Source organism: Tachypleus tridentatus, chromosome 2 (assembly GCF_004210375.1).
Source record: "Tachypleus tridentatus isolate NWPU-2018 chromosome 2, ASM421037v1, whole genome shotgun sequence".
Taxonomy (NCBI): domain Eukaryota; kingdom Metazoa; phylum Arthropoda; class Merostomata; order Xiphosura; family Limulidae; genus Tachypleus; species Tachypleus tridentatus.
The window spans coordinates 4,385,358-4,401,627 of NC_134826.1; the positions used below are offsets into that span (position 1 = coordinate 4,385,358).

The 16,270-nt window shown below is 35.0% G+C and overlaps 2 protein-coding genes across 4 annotated transcripts; one reads left to right on the top strand and one right to left on the bottom strand.

Annotated features, from left to right (window-relative positions):
* Nucleotides 1-3,395: 3,395 nt before the first annotated feature.
* Nucleotides 3,396-5,402, bottom strand: LOC143237402 (uncharacterized). 2 transcript variants are annotated; one of them, XM_076476629.1, is made up of 3 exons: nucleotides 5,248-5,402; nucleotides 4,123-4,497; nucleotides 3,396-3,586 (listed from the first exon to the last, which is right to left on the bottom strand). In XM_076476629.1, the coding sequence occupies exons 1-2, from the start codon at nucleotides 5,303-5,305 to the stop codon at nucleotides 4,157-4,159; spliced, it is 399 nt and encodes a 132-aa protein (XP_076332744.1). In that variant the 5' UTR covers nucleotides 5,306-5,402; the 3' UTR covers nucleotides 3,396-3,586; nucleotides 4,123-4,156. The 2 variants fall into 2 exon arrangements, with proteins under 2 accessions (XP_076332744.1, XP_076332753.1); XM_076476638.1 differs by having other exon boundaries at nucleotides 5,134-5,266.
* Nucleotides 5,403-9,804: 4,402 nt separating this feature from the next.
* Nucleotides 9,805-12,024, top strand: LOC143237381 (uncharacterized). 2 transcript variants are annotated; one of them, XM_076476581.1, is made up of 3 exons: nucleotides 9,805-9,961; nucleotides 10,798-11,172; nucleotides 11,788-12,024. In XM_076476581.1, the coding sequence occupies exon 2, from the start codon at nucleotides 10,803-10,805 to the stop codon at nucleotides 11,136-11,138; it is 336 nt and encodes a 111-aa protein (XP_076332696.1). In that variant the 5' UTR covers nucleotides 9,805-9,961; nucleotides 10,798-10,802; the 3' UTR covers nucleotides 11,139-11,172; nucleotides 11,788-12,024. The 2 variants fall into 2 exon arrangements, with proteins under 2 accessions (XP_076332696.1, XP_076332705.1); XM_076476590.1 differs by having other exon boundaries at nucleotides 9,880-9,988.
* Nucleotides 12,025-16,270: the final 4,246 nt, after the last annotated feature.

The following is a 16,270-nucleotide window of genomic DNA, read 5'->3' on the forward strand; positions in this document are numbered from 1 at the left end:
CCAAACATGCTCGCCCTCCCAGCCGTGGGGGCGTTATAATGTGACGGTCAATCCCACTATTCGTTGATAAAAGAGTAGCCCAAGAGTTGGCGGTGGGTAGTGATGAGTAGCTGTCTTTCCTCTCGTCTTACACTGCTAAATTAGGGACAGCTAGCGCAGATAGCTCTCGAGTAGCTTTGCGCTAAATTCAAAAACAAACAAACCATAACCTTATGTAAACCAGTAGGTGCTGCCTTCCAAACAGTTATCACTAGGCTTTAGCTCGTAGGTTCATTTAATTTTTATTTCATTAAAAATGAGGCGAGATGTTTTACACATTTAGCTTCTTTGTCTGTCGAATGAGAGATCAAATCACTTTATCTCCTTCTGTCGTAAACTATTATAGATCAGTTACCCTCACTGTCATGTTTAATAAAAGTTTAATATAATCTCCGAATCTTGTCACTGACTATCGTTTTACACCGAACAACCAGTTGGACAGCTAATTTTTCAAAATTATCACCGATATTGGTTACAAGCTAGCACTTAGGTACTGCTACTTCAAACTTGGAGGTGACAGCAGAAGTAGAACCCACAGTGCAGTGGGGATACACCGCCTATCAGTCTTAAACTCCGTTCGCAAGTCTCATGCAAAGAAATAAAATAATAACAATACATATAGAAATAAAAATTGGGAGAGTAAGATGTGGGTGTTGAAACCCCACAACGTCTCACATCTACATCACTGCCTACAGACAGTTGTGGAAGGTGACTTTCTTTCAACTGTGATAAGTAAAGAATAAAAAATAACTGACATAAAAGTTATAATAAGAAAATAAGGTACCATCATTTCAGAATAAGTAAGTTGAAAACTTATCTTTGAAGCCGGCATGGTAAAAAGGCACTAATTAATAGCACACTTATCAAAATGTATTAATTTTCACTAACGTATTATTCTTCGCATACGTTAGCTCGTGTTAACATAAAAACATTGCATACGAACATGCTGCTATCAATATATCTGCTTAATAAGATGATAATATACCCTACTGTGTAATAATGTACCCATTAACACTTTTAGGTAAAGAATAATTTATGTAACAATACTTTAAATAACGAATAATTTATGTAGCAATACTTTAGATAAAAATAATTTATGTAACAATACTTTAGATAAAAATAATTTATGTAATAATATTTTAGACAAAAATAATTTATGTAAAAGTACTTTAGATAAAAGTAATTTATATAACAATACTTTAGATAAAAGTAATTTATATAACAATACTTTAGATAAAAGTAATTTATGTAACAATACTTCAGATAAAAATAATTTATGTAATGATACTTTAGATAAAAATAATTTATGTAACAATACTTTAGATAAAAATAATTTATGTAACAATACTTTGGATAAAAATAATTTATGTAACAATACTTTAGATAACGAATAATTTATGTAACTGTACTTTAGATAAAAATGTAACAATACTTTAGTAACGAATAATTTATGAAACAGTACTTTAGATAAAAATAATTTATGTAACAATACTTTAGATAACGAATAATTTATGTAACTGTACTTTAGATAAAAATGTAACATTACTTTAGTAACGAATAATTTATGAAACAGTACTTTAGATAAAAATAATTTACGTAACATCAATTTAGATAAAAATAATTTGTCACAATTCTTTAGATAACAAATAATTTGTCACAATTCTTTAGATAACAAATAATTTATGTAACAGTAACTTTAGATAAAAGTAATTCATGTTACAGTACTTTAGATAATGAATAACATAGGTAACAGTAACTTCAGATAAATATGTAACAGTAGTTTACATAAAAATAATTTAAGTAACAGTACTTTAGCTAACGAATAATTTATGTAACAATACTTTAGATAAAAATAATTAATTCAACTTTAAGTGAAGCTTAGAGGAACTTCGAGAACAAAAATATAATGAAAACTAAATCTTCAGAACTAAAATACTGACATCTACAATACAAAATAAATGTTCGACCTTCACTCCAAAAAAATATCCCCTACGTCCGTTTTTTAGCCCTGTTTTCTCTAGACTATTAGATAAGATAGTTTGTAGTCCTAACTACTGTGTGTTGAAACTTTAAATAGAATGTTAAACCTTACAGAAACGTGCATTCTAAGGAAAGTAAGAACGTAAATCAGAACAGAAAGGATAAAAAGGCATAAAAGAAGTTATTGCAAAGAGTAAAATGAATTTTCTAACTGTTATGTACCAGTCAGGAATGTACCAGTCAGGAATCTCTTTATCCGCGACGTAACTGCTCATACAAGAGCTCTAGGTATTTTTTCCTCAAGTACAAACTTTTAGTTCATACTTTAACCTCCTTACCGATTCGAGCTCTAAGTACAGCCATGGGTATTGAGAATTCTCTCTCGTTTCGATAAGAAACAACTATTGTACCGGACAAGCAATTGAAAGGTTCTGTTGATTAAGCGTGGAAACTAACTTTATGTCATTGCACGAGATTCATATATCAAATATTTTAAACCAGTACTTTCATTAACACGAGAGTGTTTGTGTATAAGTTTGTCTTTGGGTAGAACATATTGACTCAAGTCAATATATACAATGACTTGAACGTCTGTTTCTCATCGCAAACAGAAGAATTGTAAATAAACTCGTAAGGCATTTAGAGGTATTGTTTGTTAGCTCCTAGCCCTAAATCAAATAACGAACCTTTTTAAGATCCATCAACAAAGGAGAATTGAATCCAGGATTTTAGAGATAGAAGACCGTAAATTGCCAACTCTGACGATGTCTTTTACCAACAAATAGTGAGATTGACCATGACGTTATAAAGCCACCATTATTGAAAGGGTGAGCATGTTTGGATTTGAACCCGCGACTCTCACATTACGAATCGAGGGCCTTAACCACCTGGCCAAATCGAAAAGAAAATGGGATGTAAAATTGAACAGACACTTGTAGTTCTTTAGGCATTAAAACTAAAGAATCGCGTGTAGTTGTTAAAGAAGTTAAAATTAAACAGACACTTTTTATTCTTCAGGCATTAAAACTAAAGAATCGCGTGTAGTTGTTGAGGGAGTTAAAATTAAACAAATACTTGTAGTTCTTCAGGCATTTAAAGTTCAAATTAAACAGACACTTGTAGTTCTTTAGGCATTAAAACTAAAGAATCGCGTGTAGTTTTGAGGGAGTTAAAATTAAACAGACACTTGTAGTTCTTTAGGCATTAAAACTAAAGAATCGCGTGTAGTTCTTGAGGGAGTTAAAATTAAACAGACACGTGTAATTCTTTGCAGGTAATCAATTAAAAAGGTAGTTGTATTTCTTCAATTATTAACAATTAAACACATACCACAAGTTCCTTTTGGAATTAACAATTAAACAGTCTTGTTTGATATATATATTTCATATATTTATTCTACACGAAAAAAACACAATTTACAGAATGTTTTATCAGATAGTTTCTTTAGAGTATAAATTGACTTCTATTGTTCATCTTCAGAGTTTAAGTTGAATTCTATTGTTCATCTTCAGAGTATCAGTTCACTTCTGTTGTTCATCCTTATGTTTTCACGTCCACAAGATGACTTCTGCAAAAATGATGACAAATATAACATTAGTAAAACATTAGTTTAGCACTTGATACAAAGTACGTATATATCATGAAAGATAAACAAGTTTGCTTTGTTTTCGAATTTCGCGCAAAGCTACACAAGGACTATCTGCGCTAGCCATCCCTAATTTAGCAATGTAAGTCTAGAGTAAAGGCAGCTAGTCATCACCACCCACCGCCAACTCTTGGGCTACTCCTTTACAAACGAATAATGGGATTGACCGTAACTTTATAACGCCCTCACGACTGAAAGATCGAGCATGTTTGGTGCGACGGGGAAAGATGGGGTGATAAAATATTTAGAAATAAATTACAGTTATAATTTTAGTTTTTCGTCTGGCTTTCAGTATTATAATATATTATGTATGTTTAGCAACGCTGCTGTCAACACACATAATCATTACAGTGAATAACTGTCTTATCCGTACAGGTTAATGTTTTAATAAGGTTTGTAATGTTGGTAATGTTAAACCTATCCTACAAACTAATAAACGAGGACGTAAGTTAACATACCATAAATAACTTTAGGCAAGCCGACCTAGCCATACTAGTGACCATATCCTGTTCCATATCCTCCACCAAATCCTGCTCCAAATCCACCACCTTGTCCACCGCCTTGACCACCGCCGAAGCCGGCACCAAAGCCGGCACCATGGCCACCCCCGCTACCACCACCGAAGCCGGCACCAAAACCAGCACCATAGCCAGCTCCACCACCTCCTCCTCCTTGGCCAAAACCAACACCACCTCCAAAACCACCTCCAGCTCCGCCACCAAACTTATTTCCGAATCCTCCAAACCCTCGACGAGGATACGACTCTACTAAAGTTGTGGCCAGAACAACGACGACCAAAGTCAGAACAATATTTAATTTGTTGTTCATTGTGTCTGAAACGTAGAATAAATAACATTAAAACTTAAGCCTAACAGACAAAGTAAACCGAAAACATTTCCACTATGTAACATTATATGTTTAACATATAATTGTTAAATCACTGTTTTATATTGTTTTTGAATTTGGACGCTTGAATTTACAGCGTTTCTATACACTTGAAATCCTTGCTATAGTTAAACTTCTGTAGTTTTACAAACTTGAAATGAGAGATTAGAAATAATGCACACGTGTTTTAGTATCATTATGTTAAATCTAACGTGCTACTCATAAGAATTTCGGAGACAGTTCTCACATTCGTATGAGGACTTCATTCGGTGTTTATTTATTAAAGAGAAACAGTTTAACTAACATTTTGTTCTCGATTTACTTAAACAATTAAACAGCAACAACGATTACGTCACTTTAACAACAACAACAACAAATACTCTGAATAGCCTGACAAACATTAGTTGCTGACTGGGTGTTTTCTTTGTTGGACACAATAACAGTAAAATTATTATATATATTGATACAAGAAGTACCCTTATAATAAGTAAAAGTATTTTTTCATCCGTATTTAAAAACTATTTTCTATTCTTTTCCCAACACTTTCAAATATATTATTTTGTTTATAATTTTCACTATTTTACCTGATATCTCAAGTTATTATCTGTTGGTTCTCTGAAAATTCAGTACAAGTTAAATTACCTTCGTTTCAATTTAAACTTATATATTATCACTAATAACGTATAAGATCATATTACCTCCAGAAAGCAGACTTTGTTTAGATGAGAAACTTACGATGTTGCTGCGGGTGTTCATACCGCTGACGAATTAACACCTTCTTTTATACCTCTGGTCTCTCTTTTTTTATTCCTTACCCTAGGCCTGTATCAGGGGGATTTTCCATGTTTCCAGCTAACATATTCTAAATTCTTTGAACATTAAAGACGGAATTTTCTTTATTATAAAAACCACATCCAACTTAGTCACAGGCTTTCCCACCGTTTCTTTCATTATCTTCCGGGCATAGAAGAACAGTTTAATATTATGTTAACATTTGACAAGAGATCTGAGCACGCTACTCACCGAGCTGGAATAGAAGAGAACGTTACATGTTTATTAACGAGTCATACACCTTTGGTTGAAGGTCGTGACGCAACCTCGCGTAATTACTGAAACGCATATCTCAGAATGGTTGGTGTGGATATAACACTAAGGAAAAAACAACGTTTCTACCTATCTAGGTCATCTTCAGATTAAGAAAGGGTTTGCAAGTGACTTTATTCAAATACCAGATACAAAACTAAAGTCTACACTATGTAAAAACTACACTGACAAACACAATACCAACATAATTTATAATATACAATGCAACAATTGCCAATACTTATATATTCGAGATGCAAGCGGAAAAATTAAAACTAGATTCAAATAACACAAATAATTACCTTCACACGTGTCTGAATACTGCAAAAACACAACATAACCATATAAAACACCCAGATACTAAGTAGGGTAACAAATATAAACAAACGCAAAATCAAAGAAGCCCTAATTATAGATCAACTGAAACCAATATAAATGAACATCTTTACTGTTTGTTTTGAATTTCGCGCAAAGCTACACAAGGGCTATTTGCGCTCACCGTCCCTAATTTAGTAGTGTAAGACGAGAGGGAAGGCAGCTAGTCATCACCACCCACCGCAAACGCTTGGGCTACTCTTTAACCAACGAATAGTGGGATTGACCTCACATTATAGACTGAAAGAGTGAGCATGTTTGGTTTGACGGGGATTCGAACCCGCGACCTTCAGATTACGAGTCGAGGGCCTTAACCACTTGGACGTGCCGGGCCAAAAAACACCTTTTTACCTATACTAATTAATAACCTAACATCCACCTGCAATGCCCCTTACAATCCCGTACCTGTTTATACTCTCATGTCTAAGACATGTGTCTGGCAACAGTCATTTGCAAACTCTCTCTTTCTTAATCTGAAGATGACCTAGGAAAGTCAAAACGTTGTTCTCTCCTTATCAATAAAAGTGTTAATATCCATACCAGCCGTTTTTAGGTACGTTTTTATTTCAAGTGGGTTTCTCGTCATCAAAAATTACTGAAACAAAATGTAGTAGTCTGATTTGAATTTCGCGTTAAGCTACACGAGGGCTATTAGCACTAGTCGTCCCTAATTTAGTAGTGTAAGACTAGAGGAAAGGTAGCTAGTCATCACCACTCACCACCAACTCGTAATATTCTCTTTTTGCCAACGAATAGTTGGATTGATTAACACTTTATAACGCCCCCACGGCTCAAAGAACGAGCATTTTTGGTGTTATGGGGATTCGAACTCGCGACACAATTAAACAATGTATGTTAGAAACTTTTAATGTGTGTATTTATTGTCTCAGATCGAAACAGATATGTCAGCCGTTCTAATAGTCTCATAGTAATAATATTCACATTTGAAAGATTTCATTGTAAAATCCATGTTATAAAGTTAACAAAGTTTACACTACTGATAAAGAGAAGCTCTGAAGATGCCGTTTACTTGTAACACGTTTGTTTCATTTCTTATAAAATAATTTTATTCATAGTCAGGGAATTTGTCTTACCCACAGTGCAATACATGCGGCGCAAACCCTATTATTTAGCGGACCGAAATGTAAATCTGCTAGTTCATGTTTGTCATTACGTCACTCTGCACTTTGTGACGAAGGGTACTTAATAAACGTATTCGTCAAAACCTACTATTCATTCCAAGACCCCCAGTATCTGACAGTGGGATCTGTTATCTAGCTTCTTTCTCTCTCTAGTGTAAATCAAAGCTCACCAAACACCCTGGGTTACCAACTTTGGTAGAATGGGTGAAAAAGGAAATTGCAAATTTTGATAAAAAGGTAAAACTACGTTCTGCTTTTAAACGATTATTCACAGATCCGAACAAAGTTTTGTATACATTTGTAAAGCCATTTATAACAGGTCAGAAAATCCCCGTTGATTCTTCTTGGGAATTGTACGCGTAAAAACTTACTATGAATAAACTTTTACATGAACATGCCAGATTTCATGTGCATCTGTGGTTCCAGTCATCAAAAATTTTCTAATAATTGTTTAATTGCAGTTAAGGATTTATTGAAAACTTTTAATATGTGAGTTTAGATTATTACTCTGATTGGGTCCTTGATATTAATCATTTAAGTAAATAAAACATGAGGATTATTTTGATCCTCATTTCCCTTAAGAAACACTTTTTCTTCTTTTCGTATGTTTATATTCTGTGAGGATTTAAAGTTCTTTACGTTTGTTTTAGAACACGACCACACGGGAAATAGAGCACCTGCTTCTTGCTTTGTGAGTCCGTACATTGAACTCTGATCCACCAGGAGACACGTGAGAGTTATGAACCCTATTGTACAACCGAAATCATTTATTAAATTTTGGTGGTCAAATTCATAATCTACGTAAATATCAAACGTAGATATGTACTTCTCAACAAATCCAAGTTACTACATAGACGCGTGTTTTGTTACCAAAAGAGTTGTTATTTTTATTCGTTAGTAACATCACCCTGTATTGAATAGTTTTCTATTATCATTAGGAAAGGCCCGGCGTGACTAGGTGGTAAGAGCGCTCGACTCAAAAACAAACACTTCTAAAGTATCTCATTACTACCGCTAGATGTCGCAACAAATTCTTTACGCGTTTCTCCTTATGTTTGTCGAATTTTAATAAACTGAACTGTTTTCACATCAGAGTTAGGAAGTGAGTTTATTAATCAAAGTATTTTCTAAAGCGATAACAAATGAATATGCAACAAGTGAAATGATATGCAGAATTTCGGTTTGTTTTATAATTCGAACAAAGCTACACAAGAGCTATTTGCATTGACCGTCCCTAATTTAGCAATGTAAGACTAAAGGGAAGACTGCTAGTTATCACCACCCACAGACAACTCTTGGGCCATTTTTTTACCAACGAATAGTGGGATTAACCATCACTTTTAACGCCCCCACAGCTGAAAGGGCGAATATATTTGGTGTGACGGAGATTCGAACACGCTACCCTAAAGATTAGTGGTCGAGGGCCATAACCATCTGGTCATGTAGGGCCACGCGTCTGCAGAAAGATTTCCAGTGGGGGACAGAGTGAAAATCAGGGGATGATGGACCCTCCTTCAAAGTTTCGATATTATAGTCAAGAGACAACGTTTTGATTACCTTAATGAAAACTGCCATGTGCAATGTCTGAGGAGCCACCGTGGTGGAGACGTTTTTACATATTTAGTTACTTGGCAGGTATTTAGAGATGTTAAGTTGCTAACAAACCTGGTGGCTTCTATTAGAACTAGAAATTAAGTTTAATATAGGTGGTATGAAATTGGTAAGTAAATTTAAAAAAAAATTAATTCATATACGTATGTTTCTTTGATGGAATAAATATTTGTCTGTTTCTTCGACGCAGAGCTACAAAACGAGCTATCTGTGATCTGCCCACCACGGGTATTGAAAGCTGGTCGTAATTCCGCATACATACTGAGGGCTGAAATAAAAATAGAATTATGCTTCCCATTTTCCAGGGGATGGGACAAATATCTCTTTTCCTACCCTACGTACACCCATACAAAAAAACCCTGGTGGTGGGAAATGAAAACACAACATAACGCTCCTCTGGATGTTCCTGTTCCCCCGCTAGTACAGTCAGGGGTTCGATTCCCCTCGGTGGGCTCAGCAGATAGTCCGATGTGGCTTTACTATAGGAAACACACACACACACACACACACACACCTTTGTTTCAGTTCCAGTGCACAAGTTCGCTGGTACAGCAATAAGTCTACGGGTTTACAACGCTAAAATCACGTGTTCGATTCCACTCGGTGGGCTCAGCAGATAGACCGATGAGGCTTTGCTATAAAAAACACGTCCATACTCTATTGATACTCTAAATATACATTAAAGTTCGCTCATAAGTATTTTTAGTGATTACGTAGTGTCCATTCAACGAAAATCGACTATCTCGTTAATAAACATGTACCGTTCTCGTCTCCCCTAACCCCCTCTCCAGGTCTCCCTAACCCCCTCCAGGTGTCCCCTAACCCTCTGCGGGAAGGTTTTCGAATTAAACGTTCTTCCTTCTATTTTTTTCTACAATAAGTTACATAACGAATAGCTTGATCTCTCGTCAACGTTAATACCAGACTTTATGCCCAGAGGGTAATAAACTGATGCCTGGAAAGGCCTATGACTCACGTGGAGGTTACATACTTAAGGAAGTAATTCAGCCTTTAAATTTCAAAATTTATCTAAAGGTTAAAAATTGGTAAGATGGTAATCCCCCAGAGGAACAACGGGTCAGATCACGTATATAAAAGAAGGTGTTAACCTCTCTGTAATATGAGCACCTGTAACTACTTTGGAATTGTCCGAGTTCATCGTGAAAGGTTTCTTCATTTCTACAAAGCTTTCGTTATCGAGGTATCGTGAGGTTATTAGTACGATTATGTAAGCTTGAGTTTAATTCAAGAAAATTATACATTTAACGAAGTTCAGAGAGAATATAATATTACAGTGTCATGTAAAGTAGCTGAAACTATTCATGTTGTGAGAGAAAATAATGTTTGAAAAATTGTCAAGGGTTATGAGAAAGAATGTGTCACAACGCAGTAAAACTAATACATTTTTAGATACGAATTAAAAGAAGGCCTGTATGTATCATAAGGACAACCCTTAGACTGAATGTAAATCTATTTACCATTGTTGCGTCTAACAAATAAGACATCCAGCTAAACGTTAAAAATATTTCTATTTTTAGATACTGGTTAGTGATTGATTATAATAATTGACGTATTTGTTGTGGTGTGTTTGTTGCTGTTGTATGTGAACCGAGACGAAATAAGTTTTAAATGTTGTTTTAACTCGTAAGAAGATAAACTCCTGTAACTAATGTGTAAACTGTCTCTCATGATCTTACCAGTAACATGTCAGATTTAACATCATAAAATTAAAACATTAGCTCTAACCTTTCATCTCAAGTTTGTAAAGTATACAAATGTAACAACAACAACGGTCACAAGTGTATAGAATCGTTGGAAGTTCAAACTTTCAAACTCATAAAACAGAGAAAGTAAGGAATCAATGTTAATGTAAAACTACACACGGGTATCGTAACTCTAGTTTTATCACCAAAACTAAAGGTAACTCGTATTACTTAATTTAAAAGTTACATTAGGTAATTAATAAATACTAAAATTGTTTCTGGGGTACTTTGTCTGTTAGGCTTAAGTTTTAATGTTATTTATTCTACGTTTCAGACACAATGAACAACAAATTAAATATTGTTCTGACTTTGGTCGTCGTTGTTCTGGCCACAACTTTAGTAGAGTCGTATCCTCGTCGAGGGTTTGGAGGATTCGGAAATAGGTTTGGTGGCGGAGCTGGAGGTGGTTTTGGAGGTGGTGTTGGTTTTGGCCAAGGAGGAGGAGGTGGTGGAGCTGGCTATGGTGCTGGTTTTGGTGCCGGCTTCGGTGGTGGTAGCGGGGGTGGCCATGGTGCCGGCTTTGGTGCCGGCTTCGGCGGCGGTCAAGGCGGTGGACACGGTGGTGGATTTGGAGCAGGATACGGTGTAGGATATGGAACAGGATATGGTCACTAGTATGGCTAGGTCGACTTGCCTAAAATTATTTATGGTATGTTAACTTACGTCCACGTTTAATAGTTGGTAGGATAGTGTTAACATTACAAACCTTATTAAGTCATTAACCTGTAAGGATAAGACAGTTATTTAATGTAATGATTATGTGTGTTGATATCAGTGTAGCTAAACATACATAATGTTATAATAGTGAAAACCAGAAGAAGGAAGCTAGATTATCAACTGTGAACATAAAACTTTACTACTCATTCTTGAGAGGACATATTTGTTTTAGTATTTTAATATTTTGGCCTAAAAGTAAATATTAAACTAATATTTGATAATCAGAGACACTATCAATCACTTTTCTCCGCTACTTCTTGTGTCTTTAAGAGCTTATAATACTAAGATCCTGAGTTTGGTCTCTGTCATGGCAATAATATAGATAGCATGTTGCATGACTTTCTGTTTAAGAAACAAAATGTTCCTTGTGATAAACTGTAATTCTGGACTCATTAAACTTGCTGGTCACTTTCATTAAGTTCGCTACTCTATTGAATTTTATCTTCTTGTCTCACAACATCTTTCTCTCTCTTTTGATGTATACGTACTTTGTATCAAGTAATAAACAAGAGTTTTGTTAATGTTATATTTCTCATCGTCTTTGTAGAAGTCATCTTGTGGACATGAAAATGAAAGTATGGACAGCAGAAGTCAACTTATACTCTTAAGATGGACAATAGAATTCAACTTATACTCTGAAGATGGACAATAGAAGTCAACTTATACTCTTAAGATGGATAATAGAAGTTAACTTATACTCTGAAGAAACTATCTGATAAAACATTCTGTAAATTGTATTTTTTTCGTGAAGAATAAATATGTGATATATATATATATCAAACAAGACTCTGTTTAATTGTTGACTCCTAAAGAGCTTCTAATATCAGTTTAATTGTTATTTTTGAAATAACTACAAGTATCTTGAATTGTACGTGCATATGTTTAATTGTAAATCCGTAAAGAACTGCGTGTGTCTGTTTAATTGTAAATCCGTAAAGAACTGCGTGTGTCTGTTTAATTGTAAATCTGTAAAGAACTGCGTGTGTCTCTTTAATTGTAAATCCGTAAAGAACTGCGTGTGTCTCTTTAATTGTAAATCCGTGAAGAACTGCGTGTGTCTGTTTAATTGTAAATCCGTGAAGAACTGCATGTGTCTGTTTAATTGTAAATCCGTGAAGAACTGCGTGTGTCTCTTTAATTGTAAATCCGTGAAGAACTGCGTGTGTCTGTTTAATTGTAAATTCGTAAAGAACTGCGTGTGTCTGTTTAATTGTAAATCCGTGAAGAACTGCATGTGTCTGTTTAATTGTAAATCCGTGAAGAACTGCATGTGTCTGTTTAATTGTAAATCCGTGAAGAACTGCGTGTGTCTCTTTAATTGTAAATCCGTGAAGAACTGCGTGTGTCTGTTTAATTGTAAATCCGTGAAGAACTGCATGTGTCTGTTTAATTGTAAATCCGTGAAGAACTGCGTGTGTCTGTTTAATTGTAAATTCGTAAAGAACTGCGAGTGTCTGTTTAATTGTAAATCCGTGAAGAACTGCGTGTGTCTGTTTAATTGTAAATCCGTGAAGAACTGCATGTGTCTGTTTAATTGTAAATCCGTGAAGAACTGCGTGTGTCTGTTTAATTGTAAATTCGTAAAGAACTGCGTGTGTCTGTTTAATTGTAAATCCGTGAAGAACTGCATGTGTCTGTTTAATTGTAAATCCGTAAAGAACTGCGTGTGTCTCTTTAATTGTAAATCCGTGAAGAACTGCGTGTGTCTGTTTAATTGTAAATCCGTAAAGAACTGCGTGTGTCTCTTTAATTGTAAATCCGTGAAGAACTGCGTGTGTCTCTTTAATTGTAAATCCCTCAAGAACTGCGTGTGTCTGTTTAATTGTAAATCAGTAAAGAACTGCGTGTGTCTGTTTAATTGGTAATTCCTAAATAACTACAAGTGTTTCCTCTTTGATTCTAAAATATAAGTTCTAATATTTTTCAAAATAAACATTACACACAATTTTTTTCCTCTAAGTATTTCACAGTAAAAATACAAGAGATTTACATCAATTGAACAATTTTTACAATACCAATCGATATTCATAAATAAACTGCTTTATAAAATATTACAGGAAGTAGTAATTTCTACCTGTCATCTGCGCTACGATATAAACACGAAACATATAAAAAACGTTGGCTTGGAATTTACGTTAAGGGCATTAATATCGCATGTGTAATTTGTTTAACTGGTATCAGGATCTAAAATTGTAATTTTAATTATGTTTACTTGTTTTTATAAATAAACGTCAGAGTTACTCTATACCAACTGAATATTTTAAACTCTGAGAAATCTCTGTAATTTAGAAACGGGTATTTTGATTAACTTAAGTTATTTTAACCTTAGTACAAGCCTTAAGAACTGTTTAAGGTGAGTTAATACACAAGCCTCGGCCCCTCAATGGCTCAGCGGTATGTCTGCGGACTTACAACGCTAAAAACCGGGTTTCGATACCCGTGGTGGGCAGAGCACAGATAGCCTATTGTGTAGCTTTGTGCTTAATTCAAAACAACAACGATACATGCCTTGGTTTATGTTCAACCAAGAACAAAATACACGCTTCTAGTTTGACAAATTTCCTTCAGGTGTCACCTCTGAGGTTTTCTCTTATTTTCTTTATTACTGTTGAATTAATAACATTAAATACTGTCAGACATTAGCGAATGCATTAACTTAAGCGTTGGAAATCAGCAAGAAAATCATGGTGTGGATGAAACTCTTAACGTGTTAAAACAAGATATTTGTGATAAATTTCAATCGTAGAACACCTTCAGCTGTATCTGAAGTTAAGCTTGAAGTTAACAAAACAGAATCAGTTACGATCTGGAAGTTAAGCTTGAAGTTAACAAAACAGAATCAGTTACGATCTGGAAGTTAAGCTTGAAGTTAACAAAACAAAATCAGTTACGATCTGGAAGTTAAGCTTGAAGTTAACAAAACAGAATCAGTTACGATCTGGAAGTTAAGCTTGAAGTTAACAAAACAGAATCAGTTACGATCTGGAAGTTAAGCTTGAAGTTAACAAAACAGAATCAGTTACGATCTGGAAGCTAAGCTTGAATTTAACAAAACAGAATCAGTTACGATCTGGAAGGATTAACTGGATATATAAAACCTGGCTGGTGTTAGTTTCCATCACGGTCCTTATAATCACCAAACTGATCATGGGGCTAAAGCACGATTATGAAACAGGTCGAGGGTTAGATCCCCGCCCCATCAAACATGCTCGCCCTTTCACATGTATGGACAGTGTCATGTGACGGTGAATCCCACTATTAGTTGACAAATTAGTAGCTCAAGAGTTAACGATTGGTGGTGATGACTAGCTGCCTTCCCTCTCGTCTTTAATTACTAGCGCAGATAGCCCTCGTGTAGCTTTGCGCGAAATTCAAAACAAACTATATTTAACTTTAAGCTGGATATGGTATGATTGATATATTGTTATGCACAATTATTTTGTTTTCTTGAGAATTTATTATAACTACTAGTGCTTGTCATACATAATAGATACATAACCCGCTTTACAATCTCTCTTAAGTACATCCAGAGTGAGGCTTGTTCAGCATTAATAAACACCATTTGTGAATCAGGCTTTTGATATCTCATGCTTTCACATAAGTATCTCACACAAACACATCATCTGTTTCTAGATTCTTATAACATTATGGTATTTATTACAAATTTATACTATTGTTCTACATATATTAAGTGGATTTCGTTCTGGCGACCTTTGTACATCCGTTTTTCTTTAGTGGGTTATGTAGGCTCTGCCACAGAAGGTTTTGGCTTAAATACCGTACATTGTGTGCCAATGTATGTCGGCATCATTTCATTTACTTGTTCAAGTGATATCTAAAGATTATTGTCACACCTATTTCGAATGAGAAACGTGGGTTCGTTAGTTGCTCTGGTAAAATATTATGCTTCTTGTGAGAAACATTTGATTTAAATTGTAAGAGTTTTTAGAACATCCACAAAATAAAGTGATAGTTTGTCATGTCATAAGTATCTGTGTTTGTATTCACTGTTTTAATAAACACTGCACGTTTATTACTTCATTTCAGGTCTCTTTTATCCCATTTTACATCAAGACTCAGTCACTAAAAGATTTAGTTTTTCCTCGTAATTAATACCCTGGAAGAAGTCCTGCCATGAAGCAGACCTGTCCAACCGCTTCAAGGTTAACTAAGTTTCATTTCAGTGATGACGAGAAACCCACTTGTTGAGAAATTTATATGCAAAAACGGCTCGTTTGGGCTGAGAAAACACTTTACATAGAAAAGTAAAGTGTTTTCTCAGCCCAAACGAGCCGTTTTTGCATATAAGTTTCATTTCAATATAGCTTAAAGCGGACAGAAATGTGGAGCACACAAGAATGACGTTTTTTTATCTTCGTGATGTTTAACATACTTAGCTAAGCCTACTCTTCGTTTCTTTTAACAACTAATGAGAGTAGCATGAGAAAACCGTACAGTTCTAGATTTGGCACATGTAATAAAGTAAACAGATGTAATAAAGTCTACACAAAATATTAACAGCCGTTAATGAAGCAGCAGTTCCGGAAGCATAGCAGAATTATAAATATTTAGCTTACAGTTAGGACAAAATATGGCTAACACTCACCAGGTTTAACATTAATGACACAAAATGACAAACAAGGAATATCTGTAATTGATATTTAATATAAAGTTGTAATACATTATTATCTATATTATAAGATTCAATATCTGTGCATATGTGTGTCACGTAACTCCTTCAAACCGCATCGACTTCTAAGTGGCACCAAACGGATCTGTGCGTGTGTGTGTCACGTAACTCCTTCAAACCGCATCGACTTCTAAGTGGCACCAAACGGATCTGTGCGTGTGTGTGTCACGTAACTCCTTCAAATCGCATCGACTTCAAAGTGGCACCAAACGGATCTGTGCGTGTGTGTGTCACGTAACTCCTTCAAATCGCATCGACTTCTAAGTGGCACCAAACGGATCTGTGCGTGTGTGTCACGTAACTCCTTCAAATCGCATCGACTTCTAAGTGGCACCAAACG

Excerpts from the sequence above, each read along its gene's own strand:
- LOC143237402 (XM_076476629.1), bottom strand. The coding sequence starts at position 5,305 with ATGAACACCCGCAGCAACATCGTAAGTTTCTCATCTAAACAAAGTCTG. Across the intron at positions 4,498-5,247 it reads ACAAAGTCTGCTTTCTGGAG|ACACAATGAACAACAAATTA; the intron begins GTAATATGATCT and ends TCTACGTTTCAG.
- LOC143237381 (XM_076476581.1), top strand. The coding sequence starts at position 10,803 with ATGAACAACAAATTAAATATTGTTCTGACTTTGGTCGTCGTTGTTCTG.